The sequence below is a fragment of the Candoia aspera genome, chromosome 3 (assembly GCF_035149785.1).
Source record: "Candoia aspera isolate rCanAsp1 chromosome 3, rCanAsp1.hap2, whole genome shotgun sequence".
Classification (NCBI taxonomy): Eukaryota; Metazoa; Chordata; class Lepidosauria; order Squamata; family Boidae; genus Candoia; species Candoia aspera.
In genome coordinates, this window is record NC_086155.1 from 9,235,243 (window position 1) to 9,255,972 (window position 20,730).

At 41.4% G+C, this 20,730-nt stretch overlaps 1 protein-coding gene across 2 annotated transcripts in view; it reads right to left on the reverse strand.

Moving 5' to 3' along the window:
* The window catches only part of OSBPL2 (oxysterol binding protein like 2), a 69,028-nt gene extending 48,514 nt beyond the window's left edge, over positions 1-20,514 (reverse strand). For both annotated transcript variants that reach the window (XM_063296969.1, XM_063296968.1), the window contains exons 1-2: positions 20,402-20,514; positions 3,827-3,963 (exon numbers count right to left, since the gene is read on the reverse strand). In XM_063296969.1, coding sequence (XP_063153039.1) covers positions 3,827-3,863 — 37 coding nt within the window. In that variant the 5' untranslated portion in view covers positions 3,864-3,963; positions 20,402-20,514. The remainder of the gene's footprint in view (positions 1-3,826; positions 3,964-20,401) is intronic.
* Positions 20,515-20,730: the final 216 nt, after the last annotated feature.

Here is a 20,730-nt window from a genome sequence, read left to right on the forward strand (position 1 = left end):
ATCTATTTCAGTACTGTAAATTTGTTTTATTTTCAGTCAATGCAATTCTCTACAGAAAGGAAGATATAATCAACAAGTAACAGAAGAAATTAAACTGAGGCGCTACTAAAAACAAAAGCCAACTCTTTACCAATTTATCAAGATGGCAAAACCTATACCTGGGCTTTAACCACTTCAGACTTCAGATTCCAGGTGTCACTGGAATGTTCTTCTGTAATAAAAAACATATCTTCTCTCGATATAAAAAAGCTAACACAAGTACAAGTTTTATTCCAGATTTTTCTGGACTATGTTATTTTTTTATGTGTTGGAACTTAATTTTCCTCTATGTTTGTAATGGTATGGCCTCAAGTAAGGATGAAAACATGGGTTGATACACCAAGAAAAAAAACCAGGAGCAGCCAGTGTGCATGATTCTCCCAAGCTGGTCTTAACCTTCTGAAAAATTAAGAGGGATGGGGCCAATCTAAACTTGGGACACAAGCTGTTCTACTGGTTTCTAAAAAGCAGGACACTCAGGTTTATCATTCCAAAGGCTGCATAAATAATTATTATCTCCTTCATCTATTCTCTTCAGTTTTGCATAGAAATAAATATGAGACTGGCTTAGGAACTTCTGTTAATTTTTCCATGACTTTAACAAATATGGAATATTAGAAGCATCAGTGGTAGCCAGGACAAATAAGATGGATAAACTGCTAAGAAATACTCTAATAAAGTACTATGATAATATTCTATTAAGGTTCTAAAAAGTGCTTCAACAGAACTAAGCTTTTGCAAAATAATATTATGAGACTTGCCACGTACCCTCAAACAATTTATCAGCAATTCTTCAGCTATATTATAACTTTCACATAGGTACAACCATTCTACAACCTAAGGGTTTCCATATGTAACCTAAAATATTGATGACTGGTTTCACCAATCATTCAAATAAAAAGGATCTCAATTCTGTCAAGATTTCAGTGGGGTGAAAGAATAAATCTTAAGCTGAGCACAAAGGGGAAGCAAATACTTTTCTCAAACAGGCAATTACAATTCATAGAATCAAAACCTTGAAGGATGATCCCGCCAAAACAAAAACAACAGAAAGAGCTGTGGATTTATTTATTTATTTATTTATTTATTTATTTTCACTTTAAACAAATTTGGAAGTTTTTCCACAAGGCATACCTAGGAAAAAATTGATCAATGGACAGGCAATAATTCATATAGATTGCCTCACAGAACACAGAAACAGAGTCATCAAAAGTTAAGAAGGAAACCATCTGCAGGGCAAAAGATCCCTTCCCACCTACCTATTCTCATTTCTGCATTTGAGAGTTGCACCATGCAGCTTATCCTCTATGCTGATTTGACATTGTCAGTATATTCTTATTTAAGCATCTTCCTATTACATAGCTTTCAAAAATCATTTTGGAGAGCGAAGGCCGGGAACAATACTGTTCATAACCATTTTGTCTATCGTTTTAAAAAGATACATTAGGAAGCATCTCATAATCTTTTCCAATTTTCTTCCCACACCTTAACATATATAAGTACAAATGATCCTGAGAGAAGTCCACCGATGATTGATAGTGCCCTTTATGTTACAAGTGTACAGAATGTTATTAACCTCTGGCGGAGTCTATCTGTGGCTATGCTTAGGCATTAACCAGACGTAGGAACATTTTTATGACAAAAATCGATTGTCCAGCCTGTCCACCAACTTTCAGAATTCTGATAAAGTCCTTAGATTGTAGTAATTTACCTCTGTGAATTTCCTCAAATATAATCACATAACTCAGTGTTTTTCAAACTTGGCAACGTTAAGATGTGTGGACTTCAACTCCCAGAATTCCCCAGCCAGCTTGCTAGAGAACTCTGGGAGCTGAAGTCCACACATCCTAAAGTTGCCAAGTTTGAAAAACATTGACGTAACTGTTGAGAATCTTTTTTTCATTCTGGCAGGTAGAAGTCTAATTAAATAAATGGGGCCAAGTGTTTAAAATTGTCCTGGCATTTATATGGAGCCATTAATAGCTAGAATACATTTTTATGTATATGCCTTGTGTCCGCCTTACTGGGTAGGCCAGACAGGAAACAGGACCAGATGAGCTCATTCTACTTCATTGTAAGGCTACATTAAAAGAACCTTTCAAGTCTGAAAGTACAATTCTCCTGCCATCTCCTTTACAGCCTGAGAAACTAGGGAGGGCTCTTGAGTCTCTTCCTTCACCCACTATCCAGCTGTGGGCTATGCCATCTCTTATCTGACCATTCCCTAGGCGGTGTCTCTTGGCCCCATCTTCCAAGGTCATTCACACATACCATTGCATCTTGTTATTTGCAGAAGTATTCTTAGAGAGCTTGCAGAGAAAGCAAAGTAGCACACCTATTTCACTAACTCCCAATGCTTCAAGATATATATAATGTAATTATTTGCAATTAAGAAAGAATCCTCTGTTCTGGTATATTTCCAAGATGATATTTTTTTCCTTTCAAGAAAACATCCAGCAAGCTGGAGTAATTATTAAACTGCAAGTTTCTCATTGCTAAACTCTTGGTCTTCCTGGCATTCCCTGCTAGTTCTGAAAACCACAGCCACCTGTTTTTCTAGTTTTTCTTTTCACCTCTACCACAATGCTCTAAGCCTGCTCATCTCAGACCAAAATATGCCTTTTGCCTTTCCCCCTTATTGAATAACTACCATCGTAGCTATTTAACTACCATTAGAATCTAGTTTTCTATGTGATAAAAAGGAAAGGCTCATCTGGTTATGCCTTTCTGCAATATGTAAGCTTTAAGGAGCCAATCTGAGCCAATTAATTCCTCATGTTTGCATTTTGCTTTTCTAAAACAATATGGCAAGGCTCTTCATGACCATCAAATATGCTGGGCTCTGGGTGTTACAAGGTACGCGTGAGCAGGTGTGCAAGGGTACTAGTTTTTCTCTCTTGTTTTTTCAGTGCGTCTTTTTTAGTCTATTTTTGTCAGCGCAGGAGCACTCGCTCTGTTATTAGAGCATATTAGAGTGCAACAGGAACAGTCAATCTTCAACATCTCAGATGCAAGACATCTCAGTACACACACACACAGACACATACTGTATAGCAAGGGCACTGAATATAATTAACTGTATTATAATTGTAACTCATTTATTATAGAATAATAATTTTAGCTGCATGGAAAACTAGTAATGTTTGAAGCAGCCTGGGAGGGGCAAGATTAGGAAATTAACATATGGTTAGAGATTAGGGTAGTGTTGAGGTACTTAACAGTGAGTGCCATAAGGTTCAGCGATCTCGCCTATATCTTCTGTTTGCCCAATTCAAAACAGGGAGGGAGGGGGATTTTCCAAGCAAAAATAACTGTCCAACAAGAGAAGCAGGGGAATAAGTGGAGCTCTCTGTGCTTGGGAACTTTAAGATGTGTGGACTTTTAACTCCCAGAATTCCCCAGCCCTTCCCCTGAGAAACTCTTTCTCCCTGGGTTCCTTCACAAGCAGGAAGGAGGCCAACGAGAAGAGTAAGAGAGAGGAGAGCAGGGTGCTAGGACCTCAAGGGCTCTGCTTCAGCACTGGTGACTCAGGAGCAGGAGGTGGTGGTGAGATGGTGGTGGCACTGCTCCTCCACCTGGGCTCCTTTGGAGCGTTATGTGATCAGAGAGTTTTGTTTTGTGGAAAGGAAAAGTTTGAAGGCATAAGGAATGGGGAAGGGGAGAACCCAGCAGGTTCTATGGGCCCCAGAGACAGCTGCCTCCCCAAAGTCACTATATGTATGCCATAGGACAGAAACACAGCATCCTGGCTTCCTACAAATTTAGACTTTACGCTGTATTGACTTACCTGTGACAGCATCATAGAATTCCTCTTCACTATTCATTCTTTTAGTTGGTTTTTTTTCCCTCTCCAGTATCTCATTAATGCATAGTTGTTTTTGATGTGATCAAGCTTTTCATTAAAGCAAAATAGTTCCAGATGACCTGTACAGAGAGGAGGGAAAAATAAGAATAAATACTATTTTTTACTTATCTGGCTTATCTCAAAAGACCCAGCCCCTGTGTTATAAATTAGCATATATTAAACATCTAAATTACATTGGGCAACTGCATAAAAACAATTAAGCAAGTACAGTGTATAGACTGCTTTAATTTACAAGATCTTTTGTCGGTTTTTATTTAAACCAGCCTTCTCAAACTAAGGAACTTAAAAGAAAAATTCAGCACAAAATTGAGGAATTAAAACTTAGCACCTGAGTTCAATCACCTGAGTCATGGATAGAGATATGGGTTTTTAGACCACTGCTCTGGGAATTTAATAAAGTTAAAAATAAGAAAGTGATGTATTGATAGATAAATCCCTAGGATATTTTTAAATGAACCTTGAGCACAATCAGGTTGTAAACAAATGGAACTTAGGATCATGTTATTTTACATGTCAAATCTTACTTTTTGTTATATTGGTGAAAAAGTGAGATATTTCTTCTGTAATTATTCTATTTATAGAATAATAGAGTAAATCAACCACAGCACAGGCAGTAATAGGAATGCTTTGATATGTCCATGTGACCCCACTGCTCTGCAAACTCCACTGCTTGCCAGTTGGCTTCTGGGTGCAATTCAAGGTGCAAGTCACGACCTATAAGGCACATCATACCATAGGCCTGGCTATTTGAGGGACCACCTGTCTCCAATTGTTTCTGCCCATCCTGTATGCTTGGGCAGAGTGGGTATGTTCCAAGTCCCCTCAATTAAACAATGCTATCTGTTGGGACTTAGGAAGTATGCCTTCTCTGTCACAGCATCTGCCCTATGGAATAGTATCTTCCCAGAGATCTGTATGGCTCCAACCCTTAAGTTCATAAAGTCCTTGAAAATTTGGCTATTCTCCCAGGCCCTGGAGTAGGGTGGCTGTCAAGCCTCTGTCAGTTATTTTGCTTTCTGTATGGTTGTTCTGGGTGCACTTGTTTCTTTATTTTATTATTTCTTGCTTTTAAAGTCTAAGGCCCCTAGAGTCATTTGGTGTTGGGTGGCCTCTAAATTGTATGAACTAAATAAATCAATAAAATCAATCAATCAATAAAAATCTCTATAATGGGCTTTTGAACATGTAAGTTGTTAATAACAATCCAAAATTCTAACTGCACAATTTGTATTTTTTTATTAGTAGGAATGTTTCTATTGTTAACTAAGAGATATTATGTACATGTTCTGATTTTATTAATTTGTATACAATCCATATAAAAATAAAAATATTAACACCAGACAAACAATTAACTGATTAACACCAGACAAACAGTCAAGCAGAAAACAATACAAGGGACTACCAAGGAGAAAACTACACCTCCACCAACCCTGGCAGGGCAAGCTACTGGATATAAACAGGGAGGAAATCCTTGAAAACTTAATAGCACTGATGGTGTTACCTAGATGGGTATTGAAACATCTGCAAGCAAACAGCCAAGCTCAGAGAACACCAAGGACTCCACAAAAGTAAAAATATTGTTTGAAACAATTCTTTATTGTTGTTTGTGTTACTGAATGCCAGCTGTGGGGCTAACATATATCTATTAATGCTAGCCATCTCAATGATAGAAGAATCAGAGAACTACAATTTTTTTAAAAAATCAGGTGCAGCTACTTGAAACCTGAAAGATGACCAACCCATTCATTTGTAGTATCAACTGTAACTTTTAATGTGATTATCATTATTCATCTACTTTTAATTTCCCCATGGAAATTAATTCATTGATTACAATCTCCTCACCTCTACCCTTACAGAATCCTATGCCCTATAAAAAGTTTCAACATAGGTCCATGTTCCTACCACCCACACAAGCATGCCCATATTTTTAAAAGAAAGCCACAGCTTAACGTTCTATGGAGACTAAAGCCAAATGCAGAATCCTTTCCCAACAATAGTTCATGATGCAATCAAAGGCTTCACCTGAAAGATAGCCTAAAGTACACACATACGCCCAGAACAGGGATGAACGAAGGTTCAGCATATACGCCAGGAGGATATGCCAGAAGAACATTTGTTGGGGGCAGTGAGGAATTTTCAGACATCTTGTCAGCCCTTTAAGGCCAGGAAACAGACTCTACAAGGACTACTAGAACTGAACTCTATTGCTGTAGGCTTTATCTTGAAAGCCTGACAGAAACTGTCTCCAGAAAGGTGATGAAGGGTGGGTTGGGATGGTGGTAACTGAATCCTTGAGAGACGGGATGATGCAGCCCGCCTAAAAGTAAGTGATGGTTTCCGCTCAAGAAACCCTTGTTCAACCAAGAAATTATGGATAATTATCAACCAATCCTTCAGCAAAGGATCGTTACCTTGTCGTGGTGCTGGAGCTTGAGCACCTCAATGATGACATGAGCTAAACCGTGAAGGGCCACCCAAGATGGGAAAGTTGTGACAGAGAGGTCAGACTAAATGCGAACCCTGGGGAAGGTAATGGCAACCCACCCCAGTATTCTTGCTGTGAAAACTAAATGGATCAGTACAACCAGAGATATGTCGGTATACCATCGGAAGATGAGACCCCCAGGTCAGAAGATGGTCAAAATGCTACTGGGGAGGAACAGAGGATGAGTTCAACTAGCCCCAAACATGATGACGCAGCTAGCTCAAAGCTGAAAGGACGGCTAGCGGCCGACGGTGCTGGTGGTGAATGGCGAATCCGATGTTCTGAAGATCAACACACCATTGGAACCTGGAATGTAAAATCTATGAGCCAGGGCAAATTGGATGTGGTTATTGGTGAGATGTCAAGATTAAAGATAGACATTCTGGGCGTCAGTGAACTGAAATGGACTGGAATGGGCCACTTCAGACGCTTAATCCTTGGGAGAGCAATGACAAATCTCGATAAAATAGTGAAGAGCAGAGACATCACACTGACAACAAAGGTCTGCATAGTTAAAGCAATGGTGGTCCCCGTAGTAACATATGGCTGCGAGAGCTGGACCATAAGGAAGGCTGAGAGAAGGAAGATCGATGCTTTTGAACTGTGGTGTTGGAGGAAAATTCTGAGTGCCTTGGACTGCAAGAAGATCAAACCAGTCCATCCTCCAGGAAATAAAGCCAGACTGCTCACTTGAGGGAATGATATGAAAGGCGAAACTGAAATACTTTGGCCACATAATGAGAAGACAGGACACCCTGGAGAAGATGCTGATGCTAGGGAGAGTGGAGGGCAAAAGGAAGAGGGGCCGACCAAGGGCAAGGTCGATGGATGATATTCTAGAGGTGACGGACTCGTCCCTGGGGGAGCTGGGGGTGTTGATGACCAACAGGAAGCTCTGGCGTGGGCTGGTCCACAAAGCCATAAAGAGTCGGAAGTGACTAAATGAATAAACGACAAATCAACCAATCTCCAACCTTCCATTTCTGGGGAAGGTTGTTTAGAAGATAGTAGGGATGCAATTGCAGAAATGGATTATTTGAATCTATTCCAATCTGGCTTCAGCCCTGCATTTGGCTCCAAGACTATACTTGAGTGCATTTGCAAAGGACAACCTTTGACAAGACTGGAGCATGGGAAATGTGAATCTCCTGGTATTGCTTGATTTTCATTAGCCTTCAGTATCATCAATCATGGTATTTTTCTGGAGAATCTTTGATTGATGGGAGTGGGTGGCACTGTTTTACAGTGGTTCTCCTCCTTTCTGAAGGAGCCATTCCAGTTGGTAGTGGTGGGAGGAGGGGAGATTAAGCCTAGGCTCCTCCATTGTTGGGTGCTGCAGGGCTCAATGGCTACTCTGTTCCTGTTTAACATCTACATAAAGCCATTGGGCAAAATTATCCAACAACATGCTGTCAAGCATCATCATTCTGCAGATGATATTCAATTTTACCTCCTGACCCTGGGCTGAACAAGTGATGTCACTGAGGTACTATCTTACTACACTAATGCCTGGAGACTGTTAGGATCAGGACAAGGGAGTAACAGGCTCAATTGTAGGAAGAAAAAGTGACCTTGGTTTGGGGACTGTTCAATTGTATCATTGGTTCTGAATGGGGCCACACTCTTCCGTATGGCTTCATAATTTGGGGATCCTCCTTGACTCAGTTCCTGCTTAATGAGCCAGTGGTAGCTGTGGCCAAGAAGGTCTTCACACAGTTCCAACTTGTGCATTAGTTATATATCCTCCTGGAGCAGGCAGTTTTCTTCAGTCACTCATGCCTTAGGCACCTCTTACCTGGATTACTCAACACATTCTACAAGGGCTGCCTTTGAAGAACATTCAGAAATCATGGCTCAGTGATTTATGGACACATCTCAAATCACCCATATAAGACCACTGATTAATGGGCTGAACTGGTTGCTCATTAGCTTCTGGGTGCAATTCAAGATGTTCTTTGTCACCTTTAAGATCTTTGAGTGCTTTACAGCACTCAAAATAAGTTGGATGATGACCTGTGCTTGGGGCTCAGCTTTATAAACCAGATTTAATGAGCACCTAGAGTGCTTTGCAACTCGACAGTCTTCCACATATTAATCCTTTATATTCCCCTACAGCCATCCAATGCTCCTATTCATTCCTTTAGATTCTTTTAGATTCTCACTTTTTATACTTTTAGTTTTTAATTTATATATCTTTTATATCTTCTAGCTTTTTAATTATTTTTTTTTGGATTTTTATTTTTATGTAAGTTTTTAATGACTATACCCCACCCTCCTTGTGTTGGTCTACGACCATAATAAAAATTTGGTTTGAAAGTCTTATGTGGCTCAGGACTTGGGGCTGTCTACTTTCAACTGAATCTGCCCAGTCATTAAGTCTTGTAGTGTACAAACAGATCTTCGTATTCTGTCAGGGAATGCCAACAGGACACATGGAAGCAAACCTTCTCAATTGCTGCACTCTTCTGTAGAACAGCATTTCCCTAGAAATCGGAATGGCTTCTGTCCTCCTGCCTTTTAGGAACTAATCACTGCTGTGATAATCAGCTTTCCATCAATTCAGCGCTGCAATTCATGGAAAAGATTGCACACATAAGAACAGCACATAACATGCATTTCCACAGGAGCTTTTCATACGTGGAGAATTAGGTAGTATTAAGGTGTTGGACATGGATCAAAGAGGTCCATGTTCAAGTCTGGCACTTGACACAGAGATTATTGGGAGATTTTGATCCTGTTATCCTCCGTCAACCTGATCTAATTTACATGGTTATTGTAGTAAGAATAAAGTTAGGGGACAGAGATCCAACTTACAAAAAATCAGGTAATTATAAAACTAGGAGGAGCCATTAAGGCCATCAAATTCAAACCCCCTTCTCAATGTAGGAATCAAAATTTTAAAAGAAGAACAGATGTATGTCAGGCCTCCTGTTCAATCACATCCAGTGAAGGGCTGTCTATCGCCCTCCAGACCTCTGGTTCTACTTTCAAGCTGCTCTTAGAAAAAAGTCCCTGACATTTCAGCAGAATCTGTCCTCGTATAACTTAAATCCTCTGGAAAATTTCTCCCCTAGTCTTCCCATTTCAAGGCTAAACACTTCCCAGTTCCGTTAAATTCTCACTTTATTTAGAGTCTTCTGATCATACTTACAACCCTTTCTAAGTCTAATTCAATTTGACTAATGCCTTCTTATGTGTGGTGAACGGAAGGTGGGTTCTGATTAAACTGAATATGGTGGAAAAATTATTTCCCCTAATTTAGAAACTAAATGCCGATGTAGCCTAAAATTGCATTTGACTTTTTTGCAATCTACATCATCCTATAATAAATTACTATTCTAGCATCTTTTTAAGGGGGTTATTGCCAAGCCAGGCACTCCCCATCCTTATTGAAGACCTTTGCATTTGTCCCTGTTAAATGTCACTCTGTTATTTTCAGCCCATTTCAAGATCATGTTAAATTTTACTTCTCGCTTCTTGGGGATCAGCTATCCCACCTAATTTTATGTGAGCTGCAAATTCAATAAATATTTCCGACACCTTCCTCACCTCAGCCATTAAGGAAATCGTTGAAGAGTACAGGACGGAACCTTATGGCATTCCACTTGACATCTTCCTCCAGTGTTATCAGGAAGCATTAATGAAACACTTCAACTACAATTTTCAAGCAAGCCATACATACAGCCTTCCGTCACTTTATGCTAGGGTTAAGTTACACTTTGCGTAAAGCAAATCTGCATAAAGCAAGACATTAAACAGTAGGAAAAAGGGGGGTTGTGGGATATGGTGTCAAATTTTGTAACCCAAATGTACTGACAAATATTCTTATAAATATTTAGAGCCTTATTCTTAAGTACCACATTACTGAAAGATGTTTTCTTCTCTGTCTTGGGTTCTACGCACAGTGGAAGCATTTTCTCCATCTTCTCTCTGGCTGGATTTCTAATGTGTGTGGTTATCATAGCAGATACAGAGGTGGAATACATCACAGCACTAGGAATTTTATTAGCATTCTTCGTTATGTTACTCTCAGTAGTTTCGCTCGGTTTAAAAGCTTGTCCTAGGGCTGATCCTTCACCAGTTTTGACATAACATAGTACGTCTTTGTTTTTAAAATTAGAGATCCTTCTCCTTTTTATATTGGATAAGGGAGTTGGACAAGCTGTTGATGACTGTTTTAATTTCATACTAACAGTGGTAACTATTGCAGGCACAGAACTAAGTGGGAGGCAGGAGATACATCTACAACAACTGCACAACACAATGGTAAGTGCATGAATGAGGATAGAATGGGATTTGGGAAGAATAATATTCAAATAGTTTTGATGGGAAGAAGTCTTGGCAAGTTTCCAGACCTTTGGTGCAAATGTATTATGCTTGCACAAATTGCATAACCGAGGGATTTTTTTTTCTGCATAAAGTGAATTCTTGGATGAAAATATCAATCCCATAGTAGCAAATCTGAATCAAGTGAATTCACATAAGGGGAAGGAAACCTGTATCTACTTAATGTTAATGTCAGCCAGCTTACTCTTAACTAGCTTGCTGATCAGAATTTCATGGGACACTCTGTCAGAGGCATGCCTGAAATCAAGTTATATCATTTCTATAGCATCCACACAATCTACTGAAGAAGGAATATAAATGAGATAACATTAGTTGGGCAAGACTAGTTCATGATAAATCCATACTGACTTTTTTTAATCTGTTCAATGATGTCCAGTTCTTGGAGACTGCCTGGACAAGTCCCTGCAGTTTTCTTGGCAAGGTTTTTCAGAAGTGGTTTGCCATTGCCTCCTTCCTAGGGCTGAGAGAGAGGGACTGGCCCAAGGTCACCCAGCTGGCTTTCATGCCTATGGTGGGACTAGAGCTCATGGTCTCCTGGTTTCTAGCCTGATGCCTTAACCACTACACCAACTGCCTCTCATGCTGACGTCTAGTAATCATTAAAAATCAATTGCTTTATTTGCTCTAGAAAATGGCACCAACATTAAGCTGATTGGTCCTTACTTCCCTGGATCCTCTCCCCCCACCCAGCCTTTTTGAACATTTGCTCTCTATCCAATCATTTGAAATTTTATCCATTCATCACCATTTCTGAAAAAAGAGTTCAAAAAGCTAGATCATCAGCCAGTTCCTTCAGCGCTCTAGGGTATACTTCATTTGTTCCTGGACTCATACAAAATGAAGAGGTATTCCCTGACCATGTTTTTATCAATTACAGAGTTCAGTCCTGCCTGTTCACCCTGCCAATGGAACTGGGAAGTTTGAGATGGAGACATTAGCATTCTAATGTCTTCCTGAGCAGGTTCTTTATTAGATGATTCTTTTCTCTTCCTTTTATTTCCTTTTATATTCAAAGAATACCTGTTTCTGTTCTCAGCTTCAGCTCATTTTAATGATTAGCCTTTTTGACGCTACATCTACAGTTTTGATCTATTGATGTCTCTCTTTCCAACGATGTGTGTCCTTTTTTGCTTTTATATTTTCACTAAGCTTTTCACGTACCCTGACAGCTTCTTTTTTGTCCCATTGGAATTGTTTATTTATTCATTTAATTTATATAGCTGCCCATCTCAGACCAGTGACTCTGGGCGGCTAACATAAACTTGCTCTTAGTATCACCTTTTTAAAAAATAAGGTACTCCCATACACCCTGGGCTCCTTACTCATTAGCTTCTCCTGCCACAGAATCCTATTTATCAATCAGTTCATTAAAATCAATCAGTTTTCTTGAAGTTCGAAACTTGCATTTGACTACATTCCCTTTTAATGCCTCTTAATATTAAGAATTCCAACATTACATGTTCACATTTCCTTAATGTTTCTACTAGCTCCACTTCATCAACTCAGTCTTTCCTACTGGTTTGTATTAAATCAAGAACAGCTGATCCTCTTCCAGGCACTTCGGTCAATATACTGACTTTTATCTGAAACAAATTCTGCAAAGCACATGCTACCACAAAATCTAATCTCATGCATTTTTGAGTAAACTACCACACAGTGTTGTCCACTGTATGTAACTGTCCAGCTCTACAGAACTTTTTAAAGTCTTGCTTCATCCTGACCTGGTTCACTGTGATTTGTGAAAACAGGCAAAAGTTGCTGTGACTATCAGGTTTATGTGCACCTCATTCTTCCTTTTAGGCAGTAAAGAGAAGCTAAGAAAGGTCTGTGTTGGGTTAACTTTTATATAGGTGACATCCTGATTAACTAGCATCACTAGTTAATATCATTTGCAATTAATTCAAAATAAGCCATTTCAAAACATGATTTCTTAATTTATTGAATTTATATTAAGCACAGTTCCAGAGTCTTAGCAAGTTAGGCAATGGTTAACAAAAAGGAGAAACTCCTGAACAATTCTTCCTGACCTTCAGAATGCTTGGTGTGGTGTGTGAATAATGCCATTGACTTTGCCTGGACATGTAAAACTAGAATTTAGTGTCATGCAAATGATCCTCAAGCACAGACAAGCAATCAAAATCTTTTGTTCCATTTTTTAACTGAAGTATAGCACTGGCTTGATTATAGCTTATTGCCACAACTGATTTCTATGACCTATGAAAACCTATTTCAGTAAACCACAGTTAACACTAACTACAATTTACATCTTGGACATAAAGCTCAACAGTGATAAATTAATAAGACTAGAAGAACTACAGGTGAGTTGATCCAAAGACTGATAAACCTCACTGAATTAAATCTGTTTTGCTATTTGGTACGTACAAATCAGGCCACTGACAAGTAACCGTTATATTTAAGATTGGACAAGGCTTCTTCACCAAAATCACATCTATGTGAAAATTTAAAATAGAACAACATCTCTCATGTGGCAATATAGTAAAAAATGTCTTTAACTGATCATCAGATATTAAGTTGTTTCACTGTTCTAGGGAAGGGCCCAATTGCTACTGTCATGCAGTCCACATCACTTACATCTTCCTTACTGCCAACTTGTTCCCACTCACATTACAGGTATTCTACATAAAAACATCAAAGCTTGCTGGATCAGCTAAAAGACCATCTAATAATCCACCTTGTGGTTATCATGCAGTTCCCAATTAGATGCACCCCCAAAGATTTAGTGGATGTTTTCACATGAGCATGATCTCTCTCCTACTTTAAGAGAACTTGGTGTTTACATACATTTGGTTTTGATTCAGCCCAATTTTCCACCAGTATGACTAGTCCTCCATTACAACTTAAATCATTAAATCAGCATCCATCACCAAAGTTGATCGTAGTGAATTCAAAAGTTAGACCACTTCAGAAGAATCAGCTAATTATAATACTATGCTCTTCCCTCACTTATAAATTGCCAAGTAATTGAACTAATTATTCTTACTTATGAACCTTTGCTCCTAACGGCAAGAAATTTTGCTTTCCTATTGGGAAATCTTTTCAAAGGAAAAACCAAATTCTATTTCAGGAAAAGGTCTTATAGGCCATATTCCAAGAGTGAGCGGAAACAAAAACAGGAATATTTTTGTTTTTAATTTGAAGTACACTTTAAATTAAATTAATAGACCAATTTAATGCATCAGTTTTGAAGTAAGTACCAATGGATTCAAAAGTTACGTAAATGTATAAAGGTTACATCCTAAACTGTGTTGCCAGATACAATACCCACATTTAGCAAAATATTTCAATAAACCACCCTTCTCAACAGTGCACTTTTAACTGTTACCCAGCAAGACAAAATCAAACCTTCAGTTCCTACAACCTGCAAGCCAAGCCGGGAAAAAAAATGGGAATTCTAATTCTCATTTAAGGTATGTATAATCCAACTACTGATCTACGATACCGAAATAATTTTATTTTATTTTTTATGTTGACATTTGACCAAGTATAGTATTAAATTTTGCAGAGGGTGTAGAGTACCAAGGAGCTCCAAAGGACAGTAGACAACAAAGCTTCCAAAAATACATAAATGATGGAAAGATGAACATGTTGAAACACTTTGAAAGAAAATAAAATTTATATTTTTCCAAACTGATTTCAGCACAACACAAACCAAGTGGTAATCTATGTAGAAAAAAAGACAAGACGTTTTTACTAACTTGCACCCAACCATGGCACAAGCATATCTTGGCAACAACTTTTTTCTGCTGTGTCTCTATAACGCGGCCTTCATCTTATTGCTAGCCATTACTGTAGTGAGACACACTTAAGCTGTCTTTACTGGTGCCTATCTTTTCCCTGTTAAATCACAACATCCAATGACAGCTGCAAGAGGTATAAAATCTGTTATACTTTTCCATCCATTAAATTACAGGCAAATATGATGGAAAAGTACCTATGGATGGGTACTATGGAAGCCATACCTTCAACTATGGCTACTGAGAATCACAATTTGAGGGAACTTCTCATCTTTTGAGAGACTGCTAGTCTCTCCTAGGATCTGGGGTGGCCTGTGACAATCATATTCTGACTGAATATTCTGCATCAAATGGAGGGGCATGGAATTGGTATTTGAATCTCAGTACATTACTATGGGATGGATTGGAATGCATAGGTAGGTCTCCTATATGTCCAGTAAGGCTAGATGTATTTATTCTGTAGGCACTCTTTGATGAATCTCAGAGTATCCATCTGGAACTTGCAGTATTTGATGTAGTGACTAATGGATTCATGTACACAATGATCAGCTAATGAAGAATATGGAATGTGGGACCTGTGGGACTTACTGTATATTTCAAAGATTATTTATGGCTTTCAGAATCAGATGGTTTTGGTCACTATGCAGGATCAGGGAGATGGGGTGAAGTAATCTTGGGGCAAGGTGGGGCTGGTGAATTTGATAATGTGACAGTGCAGGATTACCTTTAGGACTGATGCATCTGATATTATATGAGTCCATAGATGGGCAAATTCCATTAGACTTCTGCCTACAGAGAGACTGGGACAGTTACTGTTGTTTGCATCCCCTCTTTTGCTGTTGGGGGAAGGTTTCTCTCTACGCTGGAGTTCAGGCTGGTGTAACTTGTTTTGGGGTCTCTGTCCCCATCCCAGGATGATCTGTGTCCTGTTTGTTCAAGGGTCTGCTTTGAGTGTAACACAGACAAAAAGAAGGGGTTTTACTGTAATCTAATGTTAGGCTGTTATTTTTTGTTGTTGTTGTTGTTGTTGGTTAGGATGGACTTTTTTGCTGACTTTGGTCTCAGTCTAGGACCTCTCTAAAGAGCTTGCCCTCTTGAACAGTCGTGATATTACAATTTGGATGCAGAGTGTTCCAGTTCTTCAGTCAAAGTTGACTCCTAGTGGTTACATTGGCTGCCATGCCTCTGGGTTAGTATTAGTCATCATTCAGAATACTGTAGCATTCACCATGAACGTTTTAGCCTTGGATAATCTGTTCGTGCCCAGCCTGAGCTCCTTATGCTCTTGAGGGATGGGATGGGATGAATTCTCTCCTTGGCCTATATGATAGAAACCCTGGCAATGAGTACGGTAGCTAGAGTGAGTGAGGTAGCCATCTTTTACCTTTATTTTTTATGTTTTATGGATTTGATTGTAATTTCTTTGATTGTTGTGAGCTACTACCCACAGGCACTGAAAGTCAGGTGGCAAACAAGGGCTAGGCCTGCAGCCTCATGTACATTGCACTAGAGCAGGGTTTCTCAACCAGGGTTCCGTGGCACCCTCAGGTTCCACGAAAGGTCACTAGGGGTTCCCTGGGAGATCATGATTTATTTAAAAAAATGTTTCAAATTCAGGCAACTTCACATTAAAGAGGTAAGTTTCATTCTTTATTTTCAGTTTAAGAACACTGTTAATCCAAATATACAGGCCTGCACATGAGATGAATATAATACTTTTGTAACTTCCGGCCTCTATTTGAGCCTGAATGTGCAGGGGTTCCCCAAGGCCTGAAAAACATTTCAAGGGTTCCTCCAGGGTCAAAAGGTTGAGAAAAGCTGCACTATAGGATCTCCATTCTCCTGTCCTCTGGATGTTTGGGTATGTCTTCCAAGTGTTTATTTACTGTGGATCCTGAAAGATTAAGCAGAACTAGGAGAGTTTGAGGAAAATTGTGGAGTTTGGGAATCGGGAAGGCCACCCACTGCCACCCACAGGGATTCCCATTCTGCCTTAAGGATGTTATTGCGCACCTCATGGAAGGAGAGGAACAGGACAGGGCTTCTAGTCACAAGGAGCATCTCTGCTGCCTGCAAGTCCATTAGGAACTGCATTGGAATCATGCAGACTTTTCTGAGATGCCATGGGAAATCTGAGTTTTTGAAAATTCTGGTGGATTTGGAGACTGGGGGTTGGTCTTTCTGGTCCAAGAACTCCAGCTGCTCCATTTTTGATTGGTCCTACACAGAGATGCCTGAGTCATGTGTAATAAGGGATGAGGGTAAGGTACCCCTTCTTCCTTTGGATGCCTGGCTTTTCCTCCTGTAATGGCAAGCAAAGCCTCAACCTCTGCTGATCCTAAAGAGGAGGCCTTTAATGAGGTGGTGAAGGAGAGGGGAATGAGGAGCAACAATGTTTCCCTTCTTTTCCCCTGTGATTTAATCTGGTTTGGGAGCACCAACATGGTGTTTCCCACTTCTTCTTTGTCCTCCCCAGGGTAAATGATCACAGGCGTATGCCAGATCTGAAGAAGTACCGCCTAATTCAGCATCAGATGGTCTTTCCTTCCTAGAAGATTCTGGGGAGTGGAAGGCTGCGGGGAGGAAGGAATTACCTGATAAAGCCAGTTGGGAGATCAAAGCCTGCTGTCTATGGTGAGGTTGTGGAGCAATCAGGCACCCAGAGCCACCGGTTTATCTCACTTCTGGAGCCTGGGCTGTCCAGTCCCTCAGAGAAGCAGCAATGGACTCTCCAGTTACTGTGAGGGTTGCATAGCTTACGGCCTGAGTTCCCTGGGGAAAACATTGCAGGGAAACACAAGGGCGTGTATGTGGTGCCTGGCTTCGCCTTAGCTGTTGGAGAGATCTGCTGGCCTGTCTACACACAGGGAACTGCTATCTATGAGCTTGCTGGCCATGTCAGAAGATTTGCTAAGCTTTCAAAATATGAAGTTTATTTATTTATTTATTTTCTATCCCACCTTTATTATTTTTTTATAAATAACTCAAGGTGAGGAACATAGCTAATATTCCTGCCTCCTCCTATTTTCCCCACAACAGCAACCCTGTGAGGTGAGTTGGGCTGAGAGTGAGCAACGGGCCCAAGGTCACCCAATCGGCTTTTAGGCCGAAGTTCAAATAAGAAAAGGAGAGAAATATAAAAGGAAGAGCAGAGAGCTGCCAAGACTGTGGGAGCCCTTGGCAGCACCAACAGACACATGTGCTCTCTTGTCCAAGACATGATCAGAATGGGGAAAGAAGGTATGTCCTCCTACAGGAAGCTACATCAGAACCTTTTCTAGACCTGCCTTCAGAAAAAGTGGAAGCAAGAGACTCCACTGTAGAATGCTCTGTGTCTGCTGCAGGAAAAACAGTAGAATGACAGGACCAACCACCACACACTGCTCCCTAAACAAAGCATGGAAGAATCTGAAAGTCAGCATTTATTGCATATATAAAGGAAGAGAAAATCTAAGCAAAAAAGTTTTTTTTCCATCAGCTCATAGCGTGTGAAGAAAGAAGACAACAAAACCGAAATACTCAACCAATCTTACTGCCTATTACATGCTGCATGTCTAAAATCAGTAGAGCACTATTTAATGAATCAGAACGAAGGCCACAGAGCCAGCATAGGGATCAGTGATAAGGGCAGAAAATTTGGTACAGTTTTCTGCCAATTCAAGGCCCAAGGAGATACGATGGAAGTTAGCAATATGTCCGTCAGGGAAAGTGTCACAAGATAAATCAGAAGGCCTAGCAGCCTGAAGGTTCTCATCTCTGTCTTAAACAATCTTCAGCACAGGAACAGGAGCATCTTCCCTTTCTAAAGACAAGAAACATCCCTCTGTGCTATCCATATTACGTTTCTATTTCCATAACACAGGAAAAAAATATCTTGAAGTTACAGATCTTTCCATAGTATTACACTTAAAAAAAAACTGTTGCAAGTCCAAATATTCAGTTAGGAAAGAAACAATTCTTTCTCTAGGAAAGAATAAAATTAATTTCAACTTAGTGCTATAGTGGTGGCTTCCCCAAAAGAAAATATTTTTGTCCTCCCCTTAATCATTCTGTCTTACTACCTCTACACATACTTTCACAGTCACTTGCTGTGTGCAAAAATCCTCAATTATTCAGAGGCATAGGTGAAAAAAACTTGCCAGTGTGATCAAAGTACTCTAATGCCTTGCTACATTGACTGCTATGGGAAACAGGCATGAGATCCCACCAGGGGAACTAGCTAATTTGCAGAATCCTTGCTGTTAGGTGAAATAGTTAAAAAAAAAAAAAGAGTAGCAAATATTATGAAAGGAATTAGGGGTTACTGTTGTTATGGCGTACTTTTCTAAAGACTAAGGCATGGGATGAATCCAGCCTCAAAGTGTGGCTCATTGCTTCTTGAAACATAAGAGCTCAGGTGCATCAGAACAGTAGCTTATCAAACCCAACATTCTGTGTCCCATTATGATCTGCCAAATGTTCACAAACATTGGTGGGGAGGGGAGAAGAGCCCTCCTCAACTGTTGCTCCTCAGCAATCAACTCACACTATCTTTGGAACAGACAGACATCAAGGCTATAGCTACCGACGGCCATATTCCCCCACAGTTCCTTCTAAAACCGTCTAACCAGACAGCCATCAGCACATCTGATGATAGCAAATTCTCCAGGCAAGTCAACCTCAGTCTCAACCAAAATAATGGCAAATGAGGGCACCACATTTACAGGAGAGGCTGCCATTTTCCTCAGCCCAGAATGAACTGTCCCATTCTCAAGATAGCTTTACGCCAGTAAGACGTCATCTTCTTGGAACTGGGGGAGGGTGCATGCCCTTCTGGGAAACAAAAGATGACAGTTTGTGAATCCAAGCACCAGCACCTTAGTGTCAGAGTGGAGGACAATCAGAAATCTGTTCACTGCTCATTCTGGTGAGTAAACTTACTACCCAACATGAACAGCTGCAGATTCATGAAAAGCAGCTCCAATCCAGGAACAGAGAATAAGAGAAAGCAGCATTTAAGCCTATACTGGCGCACCTCATCCATCTATTCTCAACGATCACCAGCTGGGTTCCCTTCAGGTAAGATTAAAAAAAAAAAGGACTCATATATGAGTAAAAAGGGAACAGAAGAGCTATTCCTCTAACAGGAAGGAACTGCTGACAAGGCCCAGCGATAAAGTCCTGCTCCCTCGCTGCCTCTTTACCATGCTAGGAACTCACCGCAGCCGCGTGAAAGCTAAAAAAAAATAATCTGAACCCCCGACACCGTCACGTGAAGCTTGACAACCTGCCGGCAGCAGCGTTATCGCCCTGGTCGGCCAAGCTCCTCAATCGGGTCCTCGAAGCAGGCAAGCAAGCTAGAAAGAAAGTTGGGAACCCGACAGGCCTCCTCGGCTCAGAAGGCAGAGAAAGTTGGCCACCCGCCGCCGCCGCCCTCGGGCCGGAGACCCCAAAATGAAGAGTAGGGAAGGAACCGCTCGACTCCCGGAAAGCCTCCGCAGAGGCCGAACCGCCCGGCCCGGCGTGCCCTTTTCCCCGGCAGGTAGCTCCCCAGACCGGCCGCGGGAGCACCTGGAGGAGGAGGGACCCCTGAGGTGGAGGAGCAGGAGGCGGCGCAGGCAGATCACCACGGGGTCTCCCCTCCCCCTGCTTCGACCTTCCCCAACGAGAGGGACTACAACTCCCATCATCCCCATCACCGAGGGGGAGAATTCTCTTTCTATAGGAAACCCCCAGCCCGGCCTGGTGCCGCCCTCCCATCCCCATCTTCCTCAGGAGGCGCGGCCTCCCACCCTCCTTCCTCCTCTGCCTCAGCCAGGCCAGCGGAACCGTACAGCCCCCGCGGTCAGGCGGGCCGGCTCCGAGCTGTGGAGCCCACGGACGGCTGGCGAGGGCCGGGCGCGGCTTCAAGCCCCGCCGGCGGTGGGTTACCTGTCGCCCGGCGCGTCCCCGTCCTGCGGTTCGGGCGTGCACACGCTCTCCCGCCGCAAGCCCCCGGCGAGACCCGTTGACACTCACCGAGGCGGAAGTGCGACCCTCCGCCGCCTTCCCACCCGCTCCTCTCAACGCCCCCCGCTTGACAGACACTCAGTGCCGCCCAATCGGCAGCAGCGAAGCGCCGTGACGTTCGAAGGACCGCCCCGCCCCCCCGGGCTTGCAGTCTCGCTCTCCTCCCGCAAGGGGGCCAATGGGCCTCGAGGGAAGGGAAAGGGCGGGGACCATGCTAATCAGAAGCCTGGGGCGTCGGAGTTGCTCCCGAG